This window comes from Panulirus ornatus, chromosome 27, assembly GCF_036320965.1.
Source record: "Panulirus ornatus isolate Po-2019 chromosome 27, ASM3632096v1, whole genome shotgun sequence".
In the NCBI taxonomy this organism is placed as follows: Eukaryota; Metazoa; Arthropoda; class Malacostraca; order Decapoda; family Palinuridae; genus Panulirus; species Panulirus ornatus.
In genome coordinates this window covers 19,473,344-19,497,188 of record NC_092250.1, presented here as the reverse complement: position 1 = coordinate 19,497,188, position 23,845 = coordinate 19,473,344, and the positions used below count along the sequence as shown (strand labels likewise).

The 23,845-nt window shown below is 40.9% G+C and overlaps 1 protein-coding gene across 13 annotated transcripts in view; it reads left to right on the top strand.

Moving 5' to 3' along the window:
- The window catches only part of AP-1gamma (adaptor protein complex 1, gamma subunit), a 109,126-nt gene that overhangs the window by 33,180 nt on the left and 52,101 nt on the right, over positions 1-23,845 (top strand). For all 13 annotated transcript variants that reach the window (XM_071678344.1, XM_071678339.1, XM_071678333.1 and 10 more), the window contains 4 exons: positions 7,661-7,844; positions 12,234-12,380; positions 16,182-16,420; positions 17,947-18,023. In XM_071678344.1, the coding sequence (XP_071534445.1) occupies positions 7,661-7,844; positions 12,234-12,380; positions 16,182-16,420; positions 17,947-18,023 (647 nt within the window). The remainder of the gene's footprint in view (positions 1-7,660; positions 7,845-12,233; positions 12,381-16,181; positions 16,421-17,946; positions 18,024-23,845) is intronic.

Genomic DNA, 23,845 nt, shown 5'->3' with positions numbered 1-23,845 from the left:
AGTCACCAGCTTCTGCAGTTTCTCACATGAATCAGCCACCAGCGCTGTATCATCAGCGAACAACAACTGACTCACTTCCCAAGCTCTCTCATCCCCAACAGACTTCATACTTGCCCCTCTTTCCAAAACTCTTGCATTTACCTCCCTAACAACCCCATCCATAAACAAATTAAACAACCATGGAGACATCACACACCCCTGCCGCAAACCTACATTCACTGAGAACCAATCACTTTCCTCTCTTCCTACACGTACACATGCCTTACATCCTCGATAAAAACTTTTCACTGCTTCTAACAACTTGCCTCCCACACCATATATTCTTAATACCTTCCACAGAGCATCTCTATCAACTCTATCATATGCCTTCTCCAGATCCATAAATGCTACATACAAATCCATTTGCTTTTCTAAGTATTTCTCACATACATTCTTCAAAGCAAACACCTGATCCACACATCCTCTACCACTTCTGAAACCACACTGCTCTTCCCCAATCTGATGCTCGGTACTTGCCTTCACCCTCTCAATCAATACCCTCCCATATAATTTACCAGGAATACTCAACAAACTTATACCTCTGTAATTTGAGCACTCACTCTTATCCCCTTTGCCTTTGTACAATGGCACTATGCACGCATTCCGCCAATCCTCAGGCAACTCACCATGAGTCATACATACATTAAATAACCTTACCAACCAGTCAACAATACAGTCACCCCCTTTTTTAATAAATTCCACTGCAATACCATCCAAACCTGCTGCCTTGCCGGCTTTCATCTTCCGCAAAGCTTTTACTACCTCTTCTCTGTTTACCAAATCATTTTCCTTAACCCTCTCACTTTGCATACCACCTCGACCAAAAAGGACTGATGATTGGGAATACCTGGTTTAAAAAGCGAGATATACATAAGTATACTTATGTAAGTAGGAGAGATGGCCAGAGAGCGTTATTGGATTACGTGTTAATTGACAGGCGTGCGAAAGAGAGACTTTTGGATGTTAATGTGCAGAAAGGTGCAACTGGAGTGATGTTTGATCATTATCTTCTGGAGGCTAAGGTGAAGATTTGTATGGGTTTTCAGAAAAGAAGAGTGAATGTTGGGGTGAAGAGGGTGGTGAGAGTAAGTGAGCTTGGGAAGGAGACTTGTGTGAGGAAGTACAAGGAGAGACTGAGTACAGAATGGAAAAAGGTGAGAACAATGAAAGTAAGGGGAGTGGGGGAGGAATGGGATGTATTTAGGGAATCAGTGATGGATTGCGCAAAAGATGCTTGTGGCATGAGAAGAGTGGGAGGTGGGTTGATTAGAAAGGGTAGTGAGTGGTGGGATGAAGAAGTAAGAGTATTAGTGAAAGAGAAGAGTGAGGCATTTGGACGATTTTTGCAGGGAAAAAATGCAATTGAGTGGGAGATGTATAAAAGAAAGAGACAGGAGGTCAAGAGGAAGGTGCAAGAGGTGAAAAAAAGGGCAAATGAGAGTTGGGGTGAGAGAGTATCATTAAATTTTAGGGAGAATAAAAAGATGTTCTGGAAGGAGGTAAATAAAGTGCATAAGACAAGGGAGCAAATGGGAACTTCAGTGATGGGCGCAAATGGGGAGGTGATAACAAGTAGTGGTGATGTGAGAAGGAGATGGAGTGAGTATTTTGAAGGTTTGTTGAATGTGTTTGATGATAGAGTGGCTGATGATACAGCGCTGGTGGCGGATTCATGTGAGAAACTGCAGAAGCTGGTGACGGAGTTTGGTAAAGTGTGTGGAAGAAGAAAGTTAAGAGTAAATGTGAATAAGAGCAAGGTTATTAGGTACAGTAGGGTTGAGGGTCAAGTCAATTGGGAGGTGAGTTTGAATGGTGAAAAACTGGAGGAAGTGAAGTGTTTTAGATATCTGGGAGTGGATCTGTCAGCGGATGGAACCATGGAAGCGGAAGTGGATCATAGGGTGGGGGAGGGGGCGAAAATTTTGGGAGCCTTGAAAAATGTGTGGAAGTCGAGAACATTATCCCGGAAAGCAAAAATGGGTATGTTTGAAGGAATAGTGGTTCCAACAATGTTGTATGGTTGCGAGGCGTGGGCTATGGATAGAGTTGTGCGCAGGAGGATGGATGTGCTGGAAATGAGATGTTTGAGGACAATGTGTGGTGTGAGGTGGTTTGATTGAGTAAGTAACGTAAGGGTAAGAGAGATGTGTGGAAATAAAAAGAGCGTGGTTGAGAGAGCAGAAGAGGGTGTTTTGAAATGGTTTGGGCACATGGAGAGAATGAGTGAGGAAAGATTGACCAAGAGGATATATGTGTCGGAGGTGGAGGGAACGAGGAGAAGAGGGAGACCAAAGTGGAGGTGGAAAGATGGAGTGAAAAAGATTTTGTGTGATCGGGGCCTGAACATGCAGGAGGGTGAAAGGAGGGCAAGGAATAGAGTGAATTGGAGCGATGTGGTATACAGGGGTTGACGTGCTGTCAGTGGATTGAATCAAGGCATGTGAAGCGTCCGGGGTAAACCATGGAAAGCTGTGTAGGTATGTATATTTCCGTGTGTGGACGTGTGTATGTACATGTGTATGGGGGGGTTGGGCCATTTCTTTCGTCTGTTTCCTTGCGCTACCTCGCAAACGCGGGAGACAGCGACAAAGTATAAAAAAAAAAAAAAATATATATATATATATATATATATATATATTATCCCTGGGGATAGGGGATTAAGAATACTTCCCACGTATTCCCTGCGTGTCGTAGAAGGCGACTAAAAGGGGAGGGAGCGGGGGGCTGGAAATCCTCCCCTCTCTTTTTTTTTTTTTTTTTTTTAATTTTCCAAAAGAAGGAACAGAGGGGGCCAGGTGAGGATATTCCAAAAAAGGCCCAATCCTCTGTTCTTAACGCTACCTCGCTATCGCGGGAAACGCCGAATAGTATGAAAAAGAAATATATATATATATATATATATATATATATATATTGAATGGAGAAAAACTGGAGGAAGTGAAGTGTTTTAGATATCTGGGAGTGGATCTGGCAGCGGATGGAACCATGGAAGCGGAAGTGGATCATAGGGTGGGGGAGGGGGCGAAAATTCTGGGAGCCTTGAAGAATGTGTGGAAGTCGAGAACATTATCTCGGAAAGCAAAAATGGGTATGTTTGAAGGAATAGTGGTTCCAACAATGTTGTATGGTTGCGAGGTGTGGGCTATGGATAGAGTTGTGCGCAGGAGGATGGATGTGCTGGAAATGAGATGTTTGAGGACAATGTGTGGTGTGAGGTGGTTTGATCGAGTAAGTAACGTAAGGGTAAGAGAGATGTGTGGAAATAAAAAGAGCGTGGTTGAGAGAGCAGAAGAGGGTGTTTTGAAATGGTTTGGGCACATGGAGAGAATGAGTGAGGAAAGATTGACCAAGAGGATATATGTGTCGGAGGTGGAGGGAACGAGGAGAAGAGGGAGACCAAAGTGGAGGTGGAAAGATGGAGTGAAAAAGATTTTGTGTGATCGGGGCCTGAACATGCAGGAGGGTGAAAGGAGGGCAAGGAATAGAGTGAATTGGATCGATGTGGTATACCGGGGTTGACGTGCTGTCAGTGGATTGAATCAGGGCATGTGAAGCGTCTGGGGTAAACCATGGAATGTTCTGTGGGGCCTGGATGTGGAAAGGGAGCTGTGGTTTCGGGCATTATTGCGTGGCAGCTAGAGACTGAGTGTGAACGAATGGGGCCTTTGTTGTCTTTTCCTAGTGCTACCTCGCACACATGAGTGGGAGGGGAATGGTATTCCATGTGTGGCGAGTTGGCGATGGGAGTGAATGGGGGCAGACAGTGTGAATTGTGTGCATGGGTATATATGTATGTGTCTGTGTATGTATATATATGTGTACATTGAGATGTATAGGTATGTATATTTGTGTGTGTGGACGTGTATGTGTGTATACATTGTGTATGTGGGTGGGTTGGGCCATTTCTTTCGTCTGTTTCCTTGCGCTACCTCGCAAACGCGGGAGACAGCGACAAATCAAAATAAAAAAGAATAATTTATTTTATATTGCTTTGTCGCTGTCTCCCGCCTTAGCGAGGTAGCGCAAGGAAACAGACGAAAGAATGGCCCAACCCACCCACATACACATGTATATACATACACGTCCACACATGCAAATATACATACCTATACATCTCAATGTATACATATATATACACACACAGACATATACATATATACACATGTACATAATTCATATTGTCTGCCTTTATTCATTCCCATCGCCACCCTGCCACACATGAAATAACAACCCCCTCTCCCCTCATGTACGCGAGGTAGTGCTAGGAAAAGACAACAAAGGCCACATTCGTTCACACTCAGTCTCTAGCTGTCATGTAATAATGCACTGAAACCACAGCTCCCTTTCCACATCCAGGCACCACAGAACTTTCCATGGTTTACCCCAGACGCTTCACATGCCCTGGTTCAATCCATTGACAGCACGTCGACCTCGGTATATCACATTGTTCCAATTCATTCTATTCCTTGCACCCCTTTCACCCTCCTGCATGTTCAGGCCCCGATCACTCAAAATCTTTTTCACTCCATCTTTCCACCTCCAATTTGGTCTCCCACTTCTCCTCGTTCCCTCCACCTCTGACACATATATCCTCTTTGTCAATCTTTCCTCACTCATTCTCTCCATGTGACCAAACCATTTCAAAACACCCTCTTCTGCTCTCTCAACCACACTCTTTTTATTACCATACATCTCTCTTACCCTATTATTACTTACTCGATCAAACCACCTCATACCACATATTGCTCTCAAACATCTCATTTCCAGCACATCCACCGTCCTCTGCACAACTCTGTCTATAGCCCAGGCCTCGCAACCATAGAACATTGTTGGAACCACTATTCCTTCAGACATATCCATTTTTGCTTTCCAAGATAATGTTCTCGACTTCCACCCTTTTTTCAGCGCTCCCAGAACTTTCGCTTCCATGGTTCCATCCACTGCCAAATCCACTCCTAGATATCTAAAACGCTTCACTTCCTCCAGTTTTTCTCCATTCAAACCTACCTCCCAATTGACTTGTCCCTCAACCCTACTGTACCTAATAACCTTGCTCTTATTCACATTTACTCTCAGCTTTCTTCTTTCACACACTTTACCAAACTCAGTCACCAGCTTCTGCAGTTTCTCACACGAATCAGTCATCAGCGCTGTATCATCAGCGAACAACAACTGACTCACTTCCCAAGCTCTCTCATCCCCAACAGACTTCATACTTGCCCCTCTCTCCAAAACTCTTGCATTCACCTCCCTAACAACCCCATCCATAAACAAATTAACAACCATATAGACATCACATACCCCTGCCGCAAACCTACATTCACTGAGAATCAATCACTTCCCTCTCTTCCTACACGTACACATGCCTTACATCCTCAATGAAAACTTTTCACTGCTTCTAACAACTTGCCTCCCACACCATATATTCTTAATACCTTCCACAGAGCATCTCTATCAACTCTATCATATGCCTTCTCCAGATCCATAAATGCTACATACAAATCCATTTGCTTTTCTAAGTATTTCTCACATACATTTTTCAAAGCAAACACCTGATCCACACATTCTCTTCCACTTCTGAAACCACACTGCTCTTCCCCAATCTGATGCTCTGTACATGCCTTCACCCTCTCAATCAATACCCTCCCATATAATTTACCAGGAATACTCAACAAACATACCTCTGTAATTTGAGCACTCACTCTTATCCCCTTTGCCTTTGTACAATGGCACTATGCAAGCATTCCGCCAATCCTCAGGCACCTCACCATGAATCGTACATAGATTAAATAACCTTACCAACCAGTCTACAATACATTCAGCCCCTTTTTTAATAAATTCCCCTGCAATACCATCCAAACCCGCCGCCTTGCCGGCTTTCATCTTCCGCAAAGCTTTTACTACCTCTTCTCTGTTTACCAAATCATTTTCCCAAACCCTCTCACTTTGCACACCACCTCGACCAAAACACCCTATATCTGCCACTCTATCATCAAACACATTCAACAAACCTTCAAAATACTTACTCCATCTCCTTCTCACATTACCACTACTTGGATCAGGAGTTTTCTGTGATGAATTTCTGGAAGAAATATTTAGAGAACAGAAGGAATTGTATATGATGGTCTGAGACTTGTAGAGATCTTATGATAAGGTTGATTGACATACTGTGGAAGTTGATGATTATATAGTGTGGGAACAAAGCTGCATGAAGCTGTAAAAGATTTTTTAAACAGAGAAAGGTGTGTGTGTGTGTGTGTGTGTGTGTGTGTGTGTGTGTGTGTGTGTGTGCGTGTGTGATAGGAAAGGGGGGTGGGGGTGAATTAAGTGAAGGTGGGTCTGTGGCATGACTGTGCAGTCACCATCATAAACTGTGGGAAGCAGCAGCCAAGTGCTACTTTCCTGTGCATTTCCTTACCTTGGTAGCAGGGAAACATAGACATCTCACAAGAGTATTGGCCATAAAGATACCTGTAGAACAAATGTTTTATTTGTTTATAGATGGGGCGGTGAGGGATGAGTCATGGAGCAGGTCTGTAGTCTTACAGGGTAGGGGAGTGTGGGAGGTGAGTCATTTATTTTCTGCTAATGATGCAATTCTGATGGCAAATTCGAGTGAGGTACTGCAGAAGCTGGTTTCTGAGTTTGGGAGATTGTGTGAAAGGAGAAAGTTAATTGTGAATAAAGGCAAGGCTATTAAGTTTAGCAGTGATTATTTAGTGTGAATTTGAATGGGAAGAACTTAGAGGAAGTGGATTGGTTGACACATGAGAGTAGACATAACTACTTATTGTATATTTTTCCTTTGATAGTAAGATACCTAGACAGATATCAGTCTGATGTTAAATTGCATGTCCTTTTAGGAATGTTTAAAACATTTTCACATAGATTATGAGCATATTTTAGAATTTTAGAATTGTTTGTCATTTAGCCATGTCCTGGATTTTTGAAACCATGAAAAGGTCTGTGGGGCCTGGCTGTGATTCTAGTGCATTGACCATGACAGCTAGAGAATGGATTTGAGTGAATGCAGCCTTTTTTCATCTGGTCCTGGCACTTCCTTGCTGATGCGAGAAATGAGGTCAGTTATAAAAAAAAGGCGTAGAATAGTTAGTTTTGGATCTAGTATAAAGGTTACCGTATGAGTAATGTTAAAGTTCAAGTGTTGTAGGTTATCTTTAGTCTTGAAAGGTAATGCTCTTATAAGCCTTTGGTACTTAGAAATCCTCAAGATATTTTACAACATGGCAGAGAATGTCTAATTGATGCTGGTGTGGACTCCTTGTAGTAAACTGTTAGCTGATTGTTGATTTTTTGTAGTTTCAAATGCTTATTGTTTGTCTTAGTTTTCTTTTATAGAATATGAGACATTATGTAATAAATCCACCTGAGATGTAACTTTCAGTAGTTAAACTAATATGATAATATATGTGACGTGTGTACGTACTAATATGCGTGGGATGAAGTAGGACGTCCTATCTTCTTGTTGGAATAATTTTTGTTTAGTAATTAAAAGTCTGATTATTGTTAATTCTAAAAAAAAATTATTTTGTACTTAAATGAGACAAAGAAAATTATATGAATGTTACTGGTGTATTTACTTAAAGAATTTTCTCTGCAGTACGGCAGCCCAACCCTATCCGCCTTCGAGATCTTATACGGCAGATTCGTTCTGCTAAGACTGCCGCAGAGGAAAGAGCAGCCGTAAATAGGGAGTGTGCGTTTATTCGTCACACGTTCCGGGAAGAAGATTCAGTATGGAGATGTCGCAATGTTGCCAAACTTTTATACATACACATGTTAGGGTGAGTTTATAACTGCACTTATTGTTTTATCAGTGTGAAAAGCAGCATTGTTAAGTGATTACAACTTCTGTCTCCCTACCTTTTCTTCACTTTAACATTCTGATGGTAGTATAGCCTTACATTCTGACGGTAGTATAGTCTCCTCCCCCACCCTTTGTCTCGCTTCTGCTTTCATGATTCCATGGTATTATTGTAACATCAACAGTGATTGGAAACCTCTCCTTATGGAAATAAGTAAGTCTACCTTTAAGGTCCTGGGAGTCCTGTTTAGATGTCAAAATTTCTTTTCTTACAAATAATTGCTTCACTTATGCAAAGGTTGTATTTGACAGAGTTGAGTCGAAAGTAGTCTGACTTATGAACTCTTCCAAGCTATCCTCACAATTTGACCCACTTGCCCTATGCCTTGATGTTTCACGTTCCCATGTTTACAGATATTACTTTGGTTTTTTTTAACACGTAATCCAATAACGCTCTCTGGCCATCTCTCCTACTTACATACGTATACTTATGTATATCTCGATAAATCTACAAGCTCTTCACCATTTCCATTTACAACACTGAACACCCCATGTATACCAATTATTCCCTCAACTGCCACATTACTCACCTTTGCATTCAAATCACCCATCACTATAACCCGGTCTCGTGCATCAAAACCACTAACACACTCATTCAGCTGCTCCCAAAACACTTGCCTCTCATGATCTTTCTTCTCATGCCCAGGTGCATATGCACCAATAATCACCCATCTCTCTCCATCAACTTTCAGTTTTACCCATATTAATCGAGAATTTACTTTCTTACATTCTATCACATACTCCCACAACTCTTGTTTCAGGAGTACTGCTACTCCTTCCCTTGCTCTTGTCCTCTCACTAACCCCTGACTTTACTCCCAAGACATTCCCAAACCACTCTTCCCCTTTACCCTTGAGCTTCGTTTCACTCAAGAGCCAAAACATCCAGGTTCCTTTCCTCAAACATACTACCTATCTCTCCTTTTTTCACGTCTTGGTTACATCCACACACATTTAGACACCCCAGGCGCGCGAGAGAGACTTTTGGATGTTAATGTGCTGAGAGGTGCAACTGGAGGGATGTCTGATCATTATCTTCTGGAGGCTAAGGTGAAGATTTGTATGGGTTTTCAGAAAAGAAGAGTGAATGTTGGGGTGAAGAGGGTGGTGAGAGTAAGTGAGCTTGGGAAGGAGACTTGTGTGAGGAAGTACCAGGAGAGACTGAGTACAGAATGGAAAAAGATGAGAACAATGGAAGTAAGGGGAGTGGGGGAGGAATGGGATGTATTTAGGGAATTAGTGATGGATTGCACAAAAGATGCTTGTGGCATGAGAAGAGTGGGAGGTGGGTTGATTAGAAAGGGTAGTGAGTGGTGGGATGAAGAAGTAAAATTATTAGTGAAAGAGAAGAGAGAGAGGCATTTGGACGATTTTTGCAGGGAAAAAATGCAAATGAGTGGGAGATGTATAAAAGAAAGAGACAGGAGGTCAAGAGAAAGGTGCAAGAGGTGAAAAAGAGGGCAAATGAGAGTTGGGGTGAGAGAGTATCATTAAAGTTTAGGGAGAATAAAAAGATGTTCTGGAAGGAGGTAAATAAAGTGCATAAGACAAGGGAGCAAATGGGAACTTCAGTGAAGGGTGCAAATGGGGAGGTGATAACAAGTAGTGGTGATGTGAGAAAGAGATGGAGTGAGTATTTTGAAGGTTTGTTGAATGTGTTTGATGATAGAGTGGCAGATATAGGGTGTTTTGGTCGAGGTGGTGTGGAAAGTGAGAGGGTTAGGGAAAATGATTTGGTAAACAGAGAAGAGGTAGTAAAAGCTTTGCGGAAGATGAAAGCCGGCAAGGCAGCAGGTTTGGATGGTATTGCAGTGGAATTTATTAAAAAAGGGGGTGACTGTATTATTGACTGTTTGGTAAGGTATTTAATGTATGTATGACTCTTGGTGAGGTGCCTGAGGATGGGTGGAATGCGTGCATAGTGCCATTGTACAAAGGCAAAGGGGATAAGAGTGAGCGCGCAAATTTCAGAGGTATAAGTTTGTTGAGTATTCCTGGTAAATTATATGGGAGGGTATTGATTGAGAGGGTGAAGGCATGTACCGAGCATCAGATTGGGGAAGAGCAGTGTGGTTTCAGAAGTGGTAGAGGATGTGTGGATCAGGTGTTTGCTTTGAAGAATGTATGTGAGAAATACTTAGAAAAGCAAATGGATTTGTATGTAGCATTTATGGATCTGGAGAAGGCATATGACAGAGTTGATAGAGATGCTCTGTTTAAGGTATTAAGAATATATGGTGTGGGAGGCAAGTTGTTAGAAGCAGTGAAAAGTTTTTATCGAGGATGTAAGGCATGTGTACGTGTAGGAAGAGAGGAAAGTGATTGGTTCTCAGTGAATGTAGGTTTGCGGCAGGGGTGTGTGATGTCTCCATGGTTGTTTAATTTGTTTATGGATGGGGTTGTTAGGGAGGTGAATGCAAGGGTTTTGGAAAGAGGGGCAAGTATGAAGTCTGTTGTGGATGAGAGAGCTTATGAAGTGAGTCAGTTGTTGTTCGCTGATGATACAGCGCTGGTGGCTGATTCATGTGAGAAACTGCAGAAGCTGGTGACTGAGTTTGGTAAAGTGTGTGAAAGAAGAAAGTTAAGAGTAAATGTGAATAAGAGCAAGGTTATTAGGTACAGTAGGGTTGAGGGTCAAGTCAATTTGGAGGTAAGTTTGAATGGAGAAAAACTGGAGGAAGTAAAGTGTTTTAGATATCTGGGAGTGGATCTGGCAGCAGATGGAACCATGGAAGCGGAAGTGGATCATAGGTTAGGGGAGGGGGCGAAAATCCTGGGAGCCTTGAAGAATGTGTGGAAGTTGAGAACATTATCTCGGAAAGCAAAAATGGGTATGTTTGAAGGAATAGTGGTTCCAACAATGTTGTATGGTTGCGAGGCGTGGGCTATGGATAGAGTTGTGCGCAGGAGGGTGGATGTGCTGGAAATGAGATGTTTGAGGACGATGTGTGGTGTGAGGTGGTTTGATCGAGTGAGTAACGTAAGGGTAAGAGAGATGTGTGGAAATAAAAAGAGCGTGGTTGAGAGAGCAGAAGAGGATGTTTTGAAATGTTTTGGGCACATGGAGAGGATGAGTGAGGAAAGATTGACCAAGAGGATATATGTGTCGGAGGTGGAGGGAACGAGGAGAAGTGGGAGACCAAATTGGAGGTGGAAAGATGGAGTGAAAAAGATTTTGTGTGATCGGGGCCTGAACATGCAGGAGGGTGAAAGGAGGGCAAGGAATAGAGTGAATTGGATCGATGTGGTATACCGGGGTTGACGTGCTGTCAGTGGATTGAATCAGGGCATGTGAAGCGTCTGGGGTAAACCATGGAAAGCTGTGTAGGTATGTATATTTGTGTGTGTGGACGTGTATGTATATACATGTGTATGGGGGTGGGTTGGGCCATTCTTTCGTCTGTTTCCTTGCGCTACCTCGCAAACGCGGGAGACAGCGACAAAGCAAAAAAAAAAAACAAAAAAAAAAATATGGTTTTTGTTTCTGAGATCTGGGTGATTGTGACGGCCATTTTGATTACCATTTCTTTCCTCACACCTCCAAGCTTTGGAACTCTCTGTCACCTCCTGTTTCTCCCAGCAATTATGACCTGGCATATTTTAAAAAACAGGTTTTTCATTTCGAAAATTTGCAAATACTTTTCAATGTATCTCCTTTTTCCCTCTCATTAATCTCTTTATATTTTAATTAAGACCTATCCTTGTTGTGGACTTTTGTCTATGACTGGAGCATCCAGCTTAAAAATTAATATGTAAAGATTAAAATCTGATCAGAACTTTGTAAGGGAACTGTTGGAGTGGCTAAACATTTGTGTACATTGTTGTTAAAAACCATTGGCAATTTTAGTTTTGTGTATCTGTCTTATGTATTAACATTACTCCATTCTTAGTTTAATTGGTGGATCAGATGTATACAGCTTCTGCAGTATCACATTGTGAAGATTTGATTGAATAGGGTAAGGGTAAAATAACATAGAACATGAAGTTATTATGATATGTCAAGTCTGTTCATGTCTGATAGAAAAACTAACTTAATAGTATGGATCTGTATGATGAAATATTTATGCATTGTTAGTTGAAAAACATTATTCTGCAAACTCCCATAGGTTACAAATAATTTCATGTAAAGTTGTAATATTTATCTAGTTGCATCTTTGTACTTGAGTTTCATCTTATGTTAAGTGCTTGTTAGAAATTTAGTTGCCAATGAGCAAGGTAAGAAGTTGCACTGAAAGTTTTAATCTTTTAGTGTTTAGTGTTTTAATAAGTTAATGATTGTAGGTATCAATATTTTTTCTTTATTTCCACAGATATCCAGCTCACTTTGGTCAAATGGAATGCTTAAAGCTAATTGCATCACCACGTTTCACAGACAAACGTATTGGCTACCTTGGAGCTATGTTACTCTTAGATGAACGGCAAGATGTGCACTTACTTATTACAAACTCCCTTAAAAAGTAAGTAATCATGCATGAAATATAAAATCCGAATGTGTTATTCATTGTGTACATGTTATTGTATTTCATTTTTTAGGCATTCTTTAAATGTTTAATTTGCCTGACAATGAACCACAGAGACTGTAACTGTAATATTTAAATGGTTGGAAGCATAGATACCATAAAACATGATGTAACTTCTTTACCTATCAGAATATTTACCTCATTCAGCTTCCAAGACTGTGGTATCACAATCAGCATTATTGTGAATTTACCAACCCCTTTGCTTAATAGTTAAGCCACTAATAGATAAGCCCCACTCCCATACTGGCTGGTAATACACAAACCAGGCTCCATTGTTTGGCAGAGCAGCTGGATTTATAAACAGAAGAATTTTTATTTGGCATTTATGGTTTTGGAGAAAGCATATGATAGGGCTGATCGAGATCCTTTGTGAGAGGCATTATAAGTATATGGTATGGGGTGAAAGCTATTAGTAGCACAGGAATATTTATCAAGAGAGTGAGTTGTATTGTGATTAGTAAAAGAGTTTGAGTGGTTCCAGGTTAAGTTGGGTATACAGCAGGCATGTGTAAGTCACCATTGCTGTTTCATCTCTCTGTGGATGGGATGGTGATGGAGGTGAATGCTAGGATTTTGGAGAGTGGTGCAGGGCTGCAGTTTATCAGAGATAGGGATGTCAGTCAGTTCTTGCTTGCAGATGACATGTTGCTTGAGGTAAATTCTAGTGAGAAACTGCAGAAGCTGGTATCTGAGTTTGGGAGTGTGTATGAAAGAAGAAAGTTGAAAGTAAATGTGAATAAAACTATGGTTGATAGGTTTAGCAGAGGAAAGAGACAGGTTATTTAGAGCGTGGGTTTGAATAGTGAGAATTTGGAGGAAGTGAAATGTACCATATACCTGGGAGTGAATATAGTAATGAATGGAACTATGGGAGCTGAAGTGAGTTATTGGGTAGGTGATGGTTGAAGGTCTTGGGCACATTAAGGTATGTATGGAAAGAGAGGTCATATTCTGCGAGGAAAACGATGGATGTATTTGATATGATAGTACTCCTGATAGTGTTGTGTGGATGAAAGGTTTGGGCCCTAGATTACATAGTACAGAAGAGGATGACTGTGTTGGAGGACAATAAGTGCTGATTGAGTGAAAAATGATTGGATAAGAGAGGTTTGTGGTAATAAGAGGAGTACACGTGTGAGTGCTTAAGAGGGTGTATTGAAATAGATTAGACATATGGAGAGGTTGACTAAGAGGGTATACAAGTCAGTATAGAGAACAGTGAACAGGTGGAACCATGGTAGAGGTGGCAGGATGGAGTCAAAGATGCTTTGGATGTTTGGGACCAGAACATGTAGGAGGATGTAAATTGTTTAAGGGACAAAGCAAATAGGGGTGATGTAGTGTGTATTATTTGATTTGCTGTTAGTGGGCTAAACAATGTGGGGCTGACTCTGAATTGGAGCTCTGGTTTCTGTGCATTATTCAAGACAGCTAATGTGGATGTGAATCAGTAAGGCCATTTCTTCAGTTGTTTCTGGTGCTATGTTGTTATTGTGGAAAACTGCAGACAGATATGAAAAATAGTAGTAATCATTAATAATGGTAAGTCGTATTTTGCGAATTCGCTTTACAAGGGTCATCTCCCCCATACACTGCCCCTCCTCTCTTTCTTCACAATCTCAACACTGCCTTCACTGATCATCTACGTGTTAACTGGAGGAAGTGAAGTGTTTTAGATATTTGGGAGTGGATTTGGCAGCGGATGGAACCATGGAAGCGAAAGTGAGTCACAGGGTGGGGGAGGGGGTGAAAGTTCTGGGAGCGTTGACAAATGTGTGGAAGGCGAGAACATTATCTCGGAAAGCAAAAATGGGTATGTTTGAAGGAATATTGGTTCCAACAATGTTATATGGTTGCGAGGCGTGGGCTATAGATAGGGTTGTGCGGAGGAGGGTGGATGTGTTGGAAATGAGATGCTTGAGGATAATGTGTGGTGTGAGGTGGTTTGATCAAGTAAGTAATGAAAGGGTAAGAGAGATGTTTGATAATAAAAAGAGTATGGTTGAGAGAGCAAAAGAGGGTGTATTGAAATGTTTGGTCACATGGAGAGAATGAGTGAGGAAAGATTGACAAAGAGGATATATGTGTCAGAGATGGAGGGAACGAGGAGAAGTGGGAGACCAAATCGGAGGTGGAAGGATGGAGGGTGAAAGGCGTGCAAGGAATAGAGTGAATTGGAACAGTGTGATATACTAGGGTTGACATGCTTTCAATGGATTGAACAAGGGCATGTGAAGCGTCTGGGTAAAGCATGGAAAGTTTTGTGGGGCCTGGATGTGGAAAGGGAGCTGTAGTTTCGGTGCATTATACATGACAGCTAGAGACTGAGTGTGAATGACTGTGGCCTTTGTTGTCTTTTACTAGCGCTACCTCACATGCATGCAGGGGGAGGGTGTCATTTCATGTGTGGCGGGGTGATGACGGGAATGAATAAAGGCAACAAGTATGAATTATGTACATGTGCATATATGTATATGTCTGTGTATGTATATATATGTATATGTTAAAATGTATAGGTATTTATATGTCCATGTGTGGACATGTATGTATATACATGTGTATGTGGGTGGGTTGGGCCATTCTTTCGTCTGTTTCCTTGAACTTCCTTGTTAACATGGGAGACATCAACAAAGTATGATAAATAAATAAGTATAATTATGTCTGTGTATGTATATGTATGTATACGGTGAAATGTATATGTATGTATATGTGCTGGTGACTGAGTTTGGTAAAGTGTGTGAAAGAAGAAAGTTAAGAGTAAATGTGAATAAGAGCAAGGTTATTAGGTACAGTAGGGTTGAGGGTCAAGTCAATTGGGAGGTAAGTTTGAATGGAGCAAAACTGGAGGAAGTAAAGTGTTTTAGATATCTGGGAGTGGATCTGGCAGCGGATGGAACCATGGAAGCAGAAGTGGATCATAGGGTGGGGGAGGGGGCGAAAATCCTGGGAGCCTTGAAGAATGTGTGGAAGTCGAGAACATTATCTCGGAAAGCAAAAATGGGTATGTTTGAAGGAATAGTGGTTCCAACAATGTTGTATGGTTGCGAGGCGTGGGCTATGGATAGAGTTGTGTGCAGGAGGATGGATGTGCTGGATATGAGATGTTTGAGGACAATGTGTGGTGTGAGGTGGTTTGATCGAGTAAGTAACGTAAGGGTAAGAGAGATGTGTGGAAATAAAAAGAGCGTGGTTGAGAGAGCAGAGGAGGGTGTTTTGAAATGGTTTGGGCACATGGAGAGAATGAGTGAGGAAAGATTGACCTAGAGGATATGTGTCGGAGGTGGAGGGAACAAGGAGAAGTGGGAGACCGAATTGGAGGTGGAAAGATGGAGTGAAAAAGATTTTGTGTGATCGTGGCCTGAACATACAGGAGGGTGAAAGGAGGGCAAGGAATAGAGTGAATTGGATCGATGTGGTATACCGGGGTTGACGTGCTGTCAGTGGATTGAATCAGGGCATGTGAAGCGTCTGGGGTAAACCATGAAAAGCTGTGTAGGTATGTATATTTGCGTGTGTGGACGTGTATGTATATACATGTGTATGGGGGTGGGTTGGGCCATTCTTTTGTCTGTTTCCTTGCGCTACCTCGCAAACGCGGGAGACAGCGACAAAGCAAAAAAGAAAAAAAAAAAAATATGTGCATGTGTGGGTGTTTATGTATATACATGTTTATGTGGTGGGTTGTAGAGAGAGAGAGATTGTGTACGATATATAGTCAGACTTTATGTTATCTTTCAGTGACCTGAATTCATCAACACAGTTTGTACAAGGTTTGGCACTCTGCACCCTTGCAGCTATTGCATCACCAGAGATGTCCCGTGACCTTGCAGGAGAAGTGGAGAGGTTATTAAAATCATCCAATGCATATATACGAAAAAAGGCCGCTGTTTGTGCCTTACGAATTATTTGCAAAGTTCCAGAACTGATGGAAATGTTCCTACCAGCCACACGCTCTCTCCTTTCTGAAAAAAATCATGGTGAGTCAGGTTTTATTACAGTTATTCATTTGATTTGTGTGGGAAAGTTGGTGTTTTTCTAAGACCTTTGTATTCAGCTCTTTAACCATCTTGTCCATGAGCAGATTAACCCTTTTGCTGAAGCTAGTAGGTATAGGGTTGCAAGCTCTCTCTTTCCCAGTGCAACCCGTGAGCATTTGGATACTGCCCTTGGAAATCCCACTTGAGATGCTTCACGTAGATACATATGGTGAGTGTTGGCCTTTCAGGTGTTACTATTTTTTGCTATACAACATTCAAGTACAGTATACTGTATATGAATGCAGTATAATGTAAATGATTGCTATGAGACCATACCTTTTGATGGCATAGCATTCTTTGTAAGAAAAAAGTTTTGCTGTGTTATCAGAGGTGGATAATTCACCTTATGTTGATTCATTAGATAGTATTGGCTCAGAAACACTTGTTGACATCGCTATTGGTGATGAATGGAATAAGGAAGAGTAGAGAGAAGCCTCATTACATGCATTAACTTTGGTGATGAGTGGCCTAATGAAGAAGAAGAGAGAGTTTTCATTCTGCCCATGAACAGCACTCTACACCCCTTTTACCATATATATCCAGTGCACACATCTGGCTTTAGTGAATGTTCAAATCCCAAACCCTCCTTTGCTTCATCCTTTCACTCCATTTTATTCTATCGCTTACTCTTGTTCGTTGCACTTTTGACACATAGATCTTCTTCTTTAATTCATCTTAACTCATCCTTTTTGTGTAACTGATTCTTCAGCACACCCTTGTCAGTCCTCTCATTCAAGACTGCTTTCACTGCCACACTTCTTGCTGATGATGTCATTTTTTACATGACCAACCCACCCTATACCAAATATCTACTTAAGGCATTTCATTTCCAGCATATCAACCCTCTCCCTTTCTTTTTCATTGAAAACCTGTAACATGCATCTGTGTAGCATTGTTGAGACTGCTGTACATTCAATGATACCCTTCTTTGCCCTTCCAGACAGTGACCATTCCTTTTATACAGCCCATAATGCTCTCAGGACCTTTGGCTCCTCTTCCACTCTGTTAGAATATTATTACTTTTGGCTTTGTGATGTGTAAGTGTATATATAAAGGATGATATACCTGGTGCCCTCCTACTGTGGACTTGTAAGTAGTTTTATATTTTTCATATTTCATACATATTCGCCATTTCCGCATTAGTGAGGTAGTGTTAAGAACAGAGGACTGAGCCTTAGAGGGAATATCCTCACTTGGCCCCCTTCCCTGTTCCTTCTTTTGGAATATTAAGAACGGGATGGGAGGATTTCCAGCCCCCGCTCCCTCCCCTTTTAGGCGCCTTCTACGACACGCAGGGAATACATGAGAAGTATTCTTTCTCCCCTGTCCCCAGGGAGTAGTATAATGGATGATAATATAGAGAATTTCATGATGCTAATTGGCATATCATTTGTTTCTTGAATTTTGACTGTGATTTGCATGTTTCACAGCTTGTTTTTCTCATAATGGTACTGTGTTTTCCACAGGTGTGCTGATCACGGGTGTAACACTCATCACGGAGATGTGTCGACAATCACCAGACATGCTGGCTCATTTTAAAAAGGTGGGTATTAAGGATCTGAAGAAATTTGTTTTTTGCCTTGAGGAAAATAGTTATAGAATGATAAATCCAGTGTTCCATTATTTATACAGGATTTTATAGTAACCTTCATTCTGATTTTAGAGTTAGAGGATTGTACACAAAAATATGAAGACATGAATTTTTGTGTATGCCTTTCATCCATACACCATTTCTGTTTTTTCTGTAGAACTTTATTTTTTACTTGTGCTTTTTGTATGCACAAGGAATGTTTCCACCTTTTGAGGAGTTAGAGCATTAATGGAGAAGATTGATTCATGGCTGTAGCCTCAGGCACTGATGTGGCAGAGTTGATTCTATGAGTTTGGTTTGTTAACTCTGAATCTAAACTTAAAGCTCAGTTCACTTCCCCGTCCCAAAAGTTTTGGTTGGATTTCTCTTATATGAATATTACTTTGGTTTTTGCTCTGAAGAGCTGGCTGCTTACATGCCCTTGCCAATAGCTAGGCCAAGCAGTACTTAGAAAGCCATTGCATCATGTGATTACTGTGTTGCCAAAGCCAATTCGAGGGTGAACCATTGCATGGTCTGTTTGCATTCCCTTACTCCTAAGCCTTGAAACTCATGTTTTCATGTCATTGTAAACATCTGTGACCTGACCCTTCTCAAATGGTAGGTTTTCCATTTCATCAGACTGTTTTCTTACCTATCCCTTTTTTTCCTGTTTTGTCTTAGGAAAAGGAACTGAAAGAGCTGAACTAGGATTTCTTCCTTTAAGGCTGTCGTTTGTTCTTGATAGTACCTTGCTAGGGCTGGAAAATATGTAAAGGAGAGTTTAAATTGGATGGACCAGACAGAATTCATGTATAGTGCATCATGTAGGGGCAAGCAATACAAAAGTAAATGCTCGAATAACTGAGGTACGAGTGCGTTGAAGATATCTGATAAGGTGTATGGTAGAGTGATGTTTGAGATGGTGGCTTACACAGAACATCAGACTGGGGAGGAGCAGAATGGGTCTCTTACACCACAGGTTGTCCTCAAGCTTATCATTTCAAACACATTCATCCTCTTCTTTGCATTTATATATAAGGTCCTAATCTTACATTCATACAGTACTGATGGGACTGCAGTATATTCAAACATACTCACCTTTGCTCTTAAAGATGGTGCTGTCTCATTCCACACACAAGACCTTTGCCTCCTAACCCACCCTGAAGCTAACTTCAACTTCCAAGCTTCCATTTGCCGCAATAACCTCTTCCAGGTATCTAAAACACTCCACTTTTCCCAAGCTTTCTCCTTTGAAACTTGCTTTCCAAATATCTTGTCTCTTTTCCGTGTTAAACCTATAAACCTTGTTTTGATCCACATTAACTCTAAATTCTATTCTTTCACACTCTCTTCCAAACTCAGACATCAGACTCTGCAGTTTTTTATTTAAATCTGCCTCTAGTGCCACATCATCACCAAACAACACCTGACTCTCTCAGGCCTCTACTCCTACCTCTAGCCAACTCCATACCTGCTCCTCACCCCAAGACCCTTGTGTTCACCTCCCTCATCACCCTGTTCATAAAAAGATTATACAACCATATTGACATCACACATACCTTGCTATAGACCTACTTTACCTTGAACCATTTATCCTCCTCTCTATACACACACATATGCCTAACTCTCTTGATAGAAATTTCTCACTTTCTAGTAGCTTTCCTCTCACACCATACATTTGTAGCACCTTCCACAAAGCATCTCTGTCTACCCTGTGATATGCCTTTCCCAGATCTATAGATATCTCATACAGTCCATTTGTATCTCTCAGTATTTCTCAGATGCATTTTTCAAGGCAAATACCTGATCCACACATCCTCTACCACTCCTGAAACCACTTTGCCCCTCCCCAACCTGATAAAGGGATATATGTAGGTGTTATCTAATTCCATTTGCAAGAGATTACACTTCAAGTGAAAAGTCACGTTTGATGAGGTTGTATCATAAGGAGTACAATATCATTAAAGAATATGCTACTCCAAAGATGTCCATTTTCCCTGCTACTTGAAGTAATGCAGTGTTGGGCAGTAGGAGCCTTTAGAAAGAGATCTTGGGTAATACCAGTCTTTCAGAAAAAGAGGTCATGGGGTAAATATAGATGAATAAACTGTGAATGAACATAATTGTATATACACATGATGTATCACTCAGATCTAGAACACCCAGGTGCCTTTCCTCAGACTAGCAGCCAGTGTCTCCCTTCTTTTCATCTTGATAGCATTCACACACATTATGACATTTTACTCTGAACCGTTAAGGAGGATCAGCACTGTTTGTTTAGCTCCTTTTCCTGTTCCATCTTTTAAAGATTGAAAAACAAGAAGGATAGAAATTGAAGTACAAGAAGGGGAGTGTTTCCAGGCTCCCACTCCAGCCTCTCGTAGTCACATTTGCAATACACTGGGAACTCATGGGAAGTATTCTTTTCCTTATTTACCATCTGGACCCCTATACCATTAAACAAATCCTTCTTTACACCCTCAGGCTGCCTTTTTTCTCACCATTCTCATTGTGCCAAGGGCCTCATACCCCGTATACACTATATAGCTAACGTCAGCTCTCATGGTTCCATCCGTTGCCATTTCCTTTCCCAGATATCTAAAACAGTCTCTTTGAACAGAGATGGGTATGTTTGATGCTGTAGTAGTCCCAAAAGTGTTTTGTAAATGTGAGGCATGGGTTCTAGATTCAAATGTTTGCATTGGAAATCACATGTTTGAGGACAATTTGTGGTGTGAAGGGATTTGATTAAGTAAGAGAGTACATGGTAAGAAATTATTTGGACGTGTGAAGAGGATGAGTATGAAGCTGATTGAGAAAGTATACTTATCAGAAAGGGAGGGGACATTGGAGATGTAGCAAAAGATGTTGTGAGTGCTTGGGTCATAAATATGTAAGATGTGGAGTGTGCACAGGATAGAGTGAAATGGAGCAATGTGGTATACAGAGGATAATTTGCTATCATTGGGCTGAACCAGGTCATGTGAAGCTACCTATCTATCTATATCTCTTATACCTGTTCCAGTTGGAACTCCCTCAAATGGGTGGCCACATCAGTAGAGTCATCATGACTGCTTCTTATCCTTTAGTGCCTCATCCTTAACAGACAAGTGACAGAGGGCAACTCTAGCATAGTGTTTGCCCTAATGCTCCTTGTGACTACTATCTAATGCTCCTACCAACTACTTCCACCTGATTCTCCTGCCTAAATGCTCATACCTACTACTTCTGTCTACTGCTCCTACCATTATGCCAAAAGGCAGAGCTAGCATACAGGACTCGCCACAGGAAAAACTAGAGTTATGAAGATTGAGCTGTGTGTGTTAAGTGTTGTCAAGTGTTATGTATGACAAGGAGAGATTGTATGTTTATGAACAGAATGCTAGTAGTCCACGTATTAGTGAGGCTGAAAGAAAAGACAGCTACCTGAGTCAGAGAGTGCAACTTGCATCTACTGAAGTGCTGGTTCATTAAGCATGTCACTACCTCTCCCAATACGTAGGTGGGTAGTACTGGTGATATACCACAGAAAGATAGTGGGGTTTGGCTGTAGATAGTGTGCTTTGGTTTTAATGCTCTGTACATAACAGCTAGAGTGCAAATGAGGCTGTTCTTCATATGTTCCTGTTACTACCTTGCTCTGTAGGGGAAAATGGCAGACAAGTATAAAAAATGCATGTCTGTATCTGAGCTCATATATTTGGAAAAGAATGATATAGTTGGTGGGAATTGGCTCTCGATGGCAAAGGCTGCTTTCAGTACATCATACCTGATAGCAAGAGAGTGGATTGTGGGCTGAAGCTGTTGTTTTGATATTCCTGATGATAGGTCATGAAGGTAGGAGAAGGAATTTTGGAATAAAAGTACGTATCTATGTATTTTTTATAGCTTAGTTCACACTTCCAGCCCCCTTCCCATATTTACCTTCTGTTCAGTTTTGCTGAATCTGATGTCTTTCATTTCATGTAGCTTTACAAGTTTGAATTCATGTGCTGCCCTTGCATCTTGACATTCCTCATCATGTCTCATTTTTTATTTCTTGCATTCTTCAGTTGTGGATTTCTCCGGAACCTTTTGCACCTGACCTATAGCATTATATATGTAGGCCATATATCCCATGTATATCCCTTCATCTTATAGTCTATAAACTGCAAGGTAAGCACATTTCTGTGGGATGCATTTTTACTATATTAGTGTGTGACATTCTCTGTTTCTCCGTTTATTAGTTATGTATAGGAGGAGGGTGGATGTGCTGGAAATGAAATGTTTGAGGACAATATGTGGTGTGAGGTGGTTTGATTAAGTAATGAAAAGGGAAGAGAGATGTGTGGTAATAAAAAGAGTATGGTTGAGAGAGCAGAAGAGGGTGTATTAAAATGGTTTGGTCACATGGAGAGAATGATGAGGAAAGATTTACAAAGAGGATATATATGTCAGAGGTGGAGGGAACGAAGAGAAGAGGGAGACCAAATCAGAGGTGGAAGAATGGAGTGAAAAAGATTTTGAGCAATTCGGGCCTGAACATACTGGAGGGTGAAAGGTGTGCAAGGAATAGAGTGAATTGGAATGATGTGGTATACCAGGGTCGACGTGCTGTCAATGGATTTAACCAGGGCATGTGAATCATCTGGGGTAAACCATGGAAAGTTTTGTGGGGCCTGGATGTGGAAAGGGAGCCGTGGTTTCCTTGCATTACACATGACAGCTAGAGACTGAGTGTTAATGAATGTGGCCTTTGTTGTCTTTTCATGTGTGGTGGGGTGGCAGTGGGAATGGATGAAGGCAGCAAGTATGAATATGGACATGTGTATATATGTATATGTCTGTGTATGTATATGTATGTATGTGTTGAAATGTATAGGTATGTATATGTGCATGTGTGGGCGTTTATGTATATACATGTGTATGTGGGTGGGTTGGGCCATTCTTTCGTCTGTTTCCTTGCGCTACCTCGCTAATGCGGGAGACAGTGACTAAGTAAATGAATATGTAAATAAGTTATAGAATATGCTTTGTATGGCAGTACTTTTTTAACATAATTGGGCATTGCTTGTTTTAGATCATATTTATCTTAAATGTCAGAAAATTGATCTTTGTTTGATGACATTAGCTGTAGAATTGCCTTTTAACCATTTTATGATTATTATTTCTTCCTGGAACTACATTGGAATATGTTTCCCATTCTTTTGAATGTGTCTCTCTCCTCACTTTATCTTATGATTGAATATTTAGAGAAAATGTAATGATCATATCTTCATATGAATTGTGAATTAGATTACCTATTGCTCTTATGTAAAGAATGTATATTGTTTACTCAGTCTACTTTGTTTCCATTTTGATCAGATGGGGCACTTGCCTCCCATGTATTTATATTTTTTTTCAAAATGATCAGGTGCAGATATTAGTTGAATTTTTTCTTTAAGGATGTTTGAAGAAAGTCAAGACTATTTATTACACTGGGTCATGTGTAAATGGCATGGAGATGAACTTCTATGAAATTAACTATTATTTTAGAAATTTCCTCTCTATAGTAGGTAGCACTGAGAGCTGTTGCTATGTACACATTTATTGGGCAGTTTATTGGGCTAAGTCAGTTTTCAGGATTGGTAGAAGGAGCAATACACCTCTAAATTGGCATCATGTGTCTCAAGGGAGTTGTTTTCTGTGGTATTGTCAGAGACAGATGTTTTCCTTTTAATTGTTTTTAAACCTTTTTATTAATGGAAATACAAACAGTAAGGAGATTATACCCCCTTTTGATTCCTTGACGTTGATCATTTCCTCGTAATTGT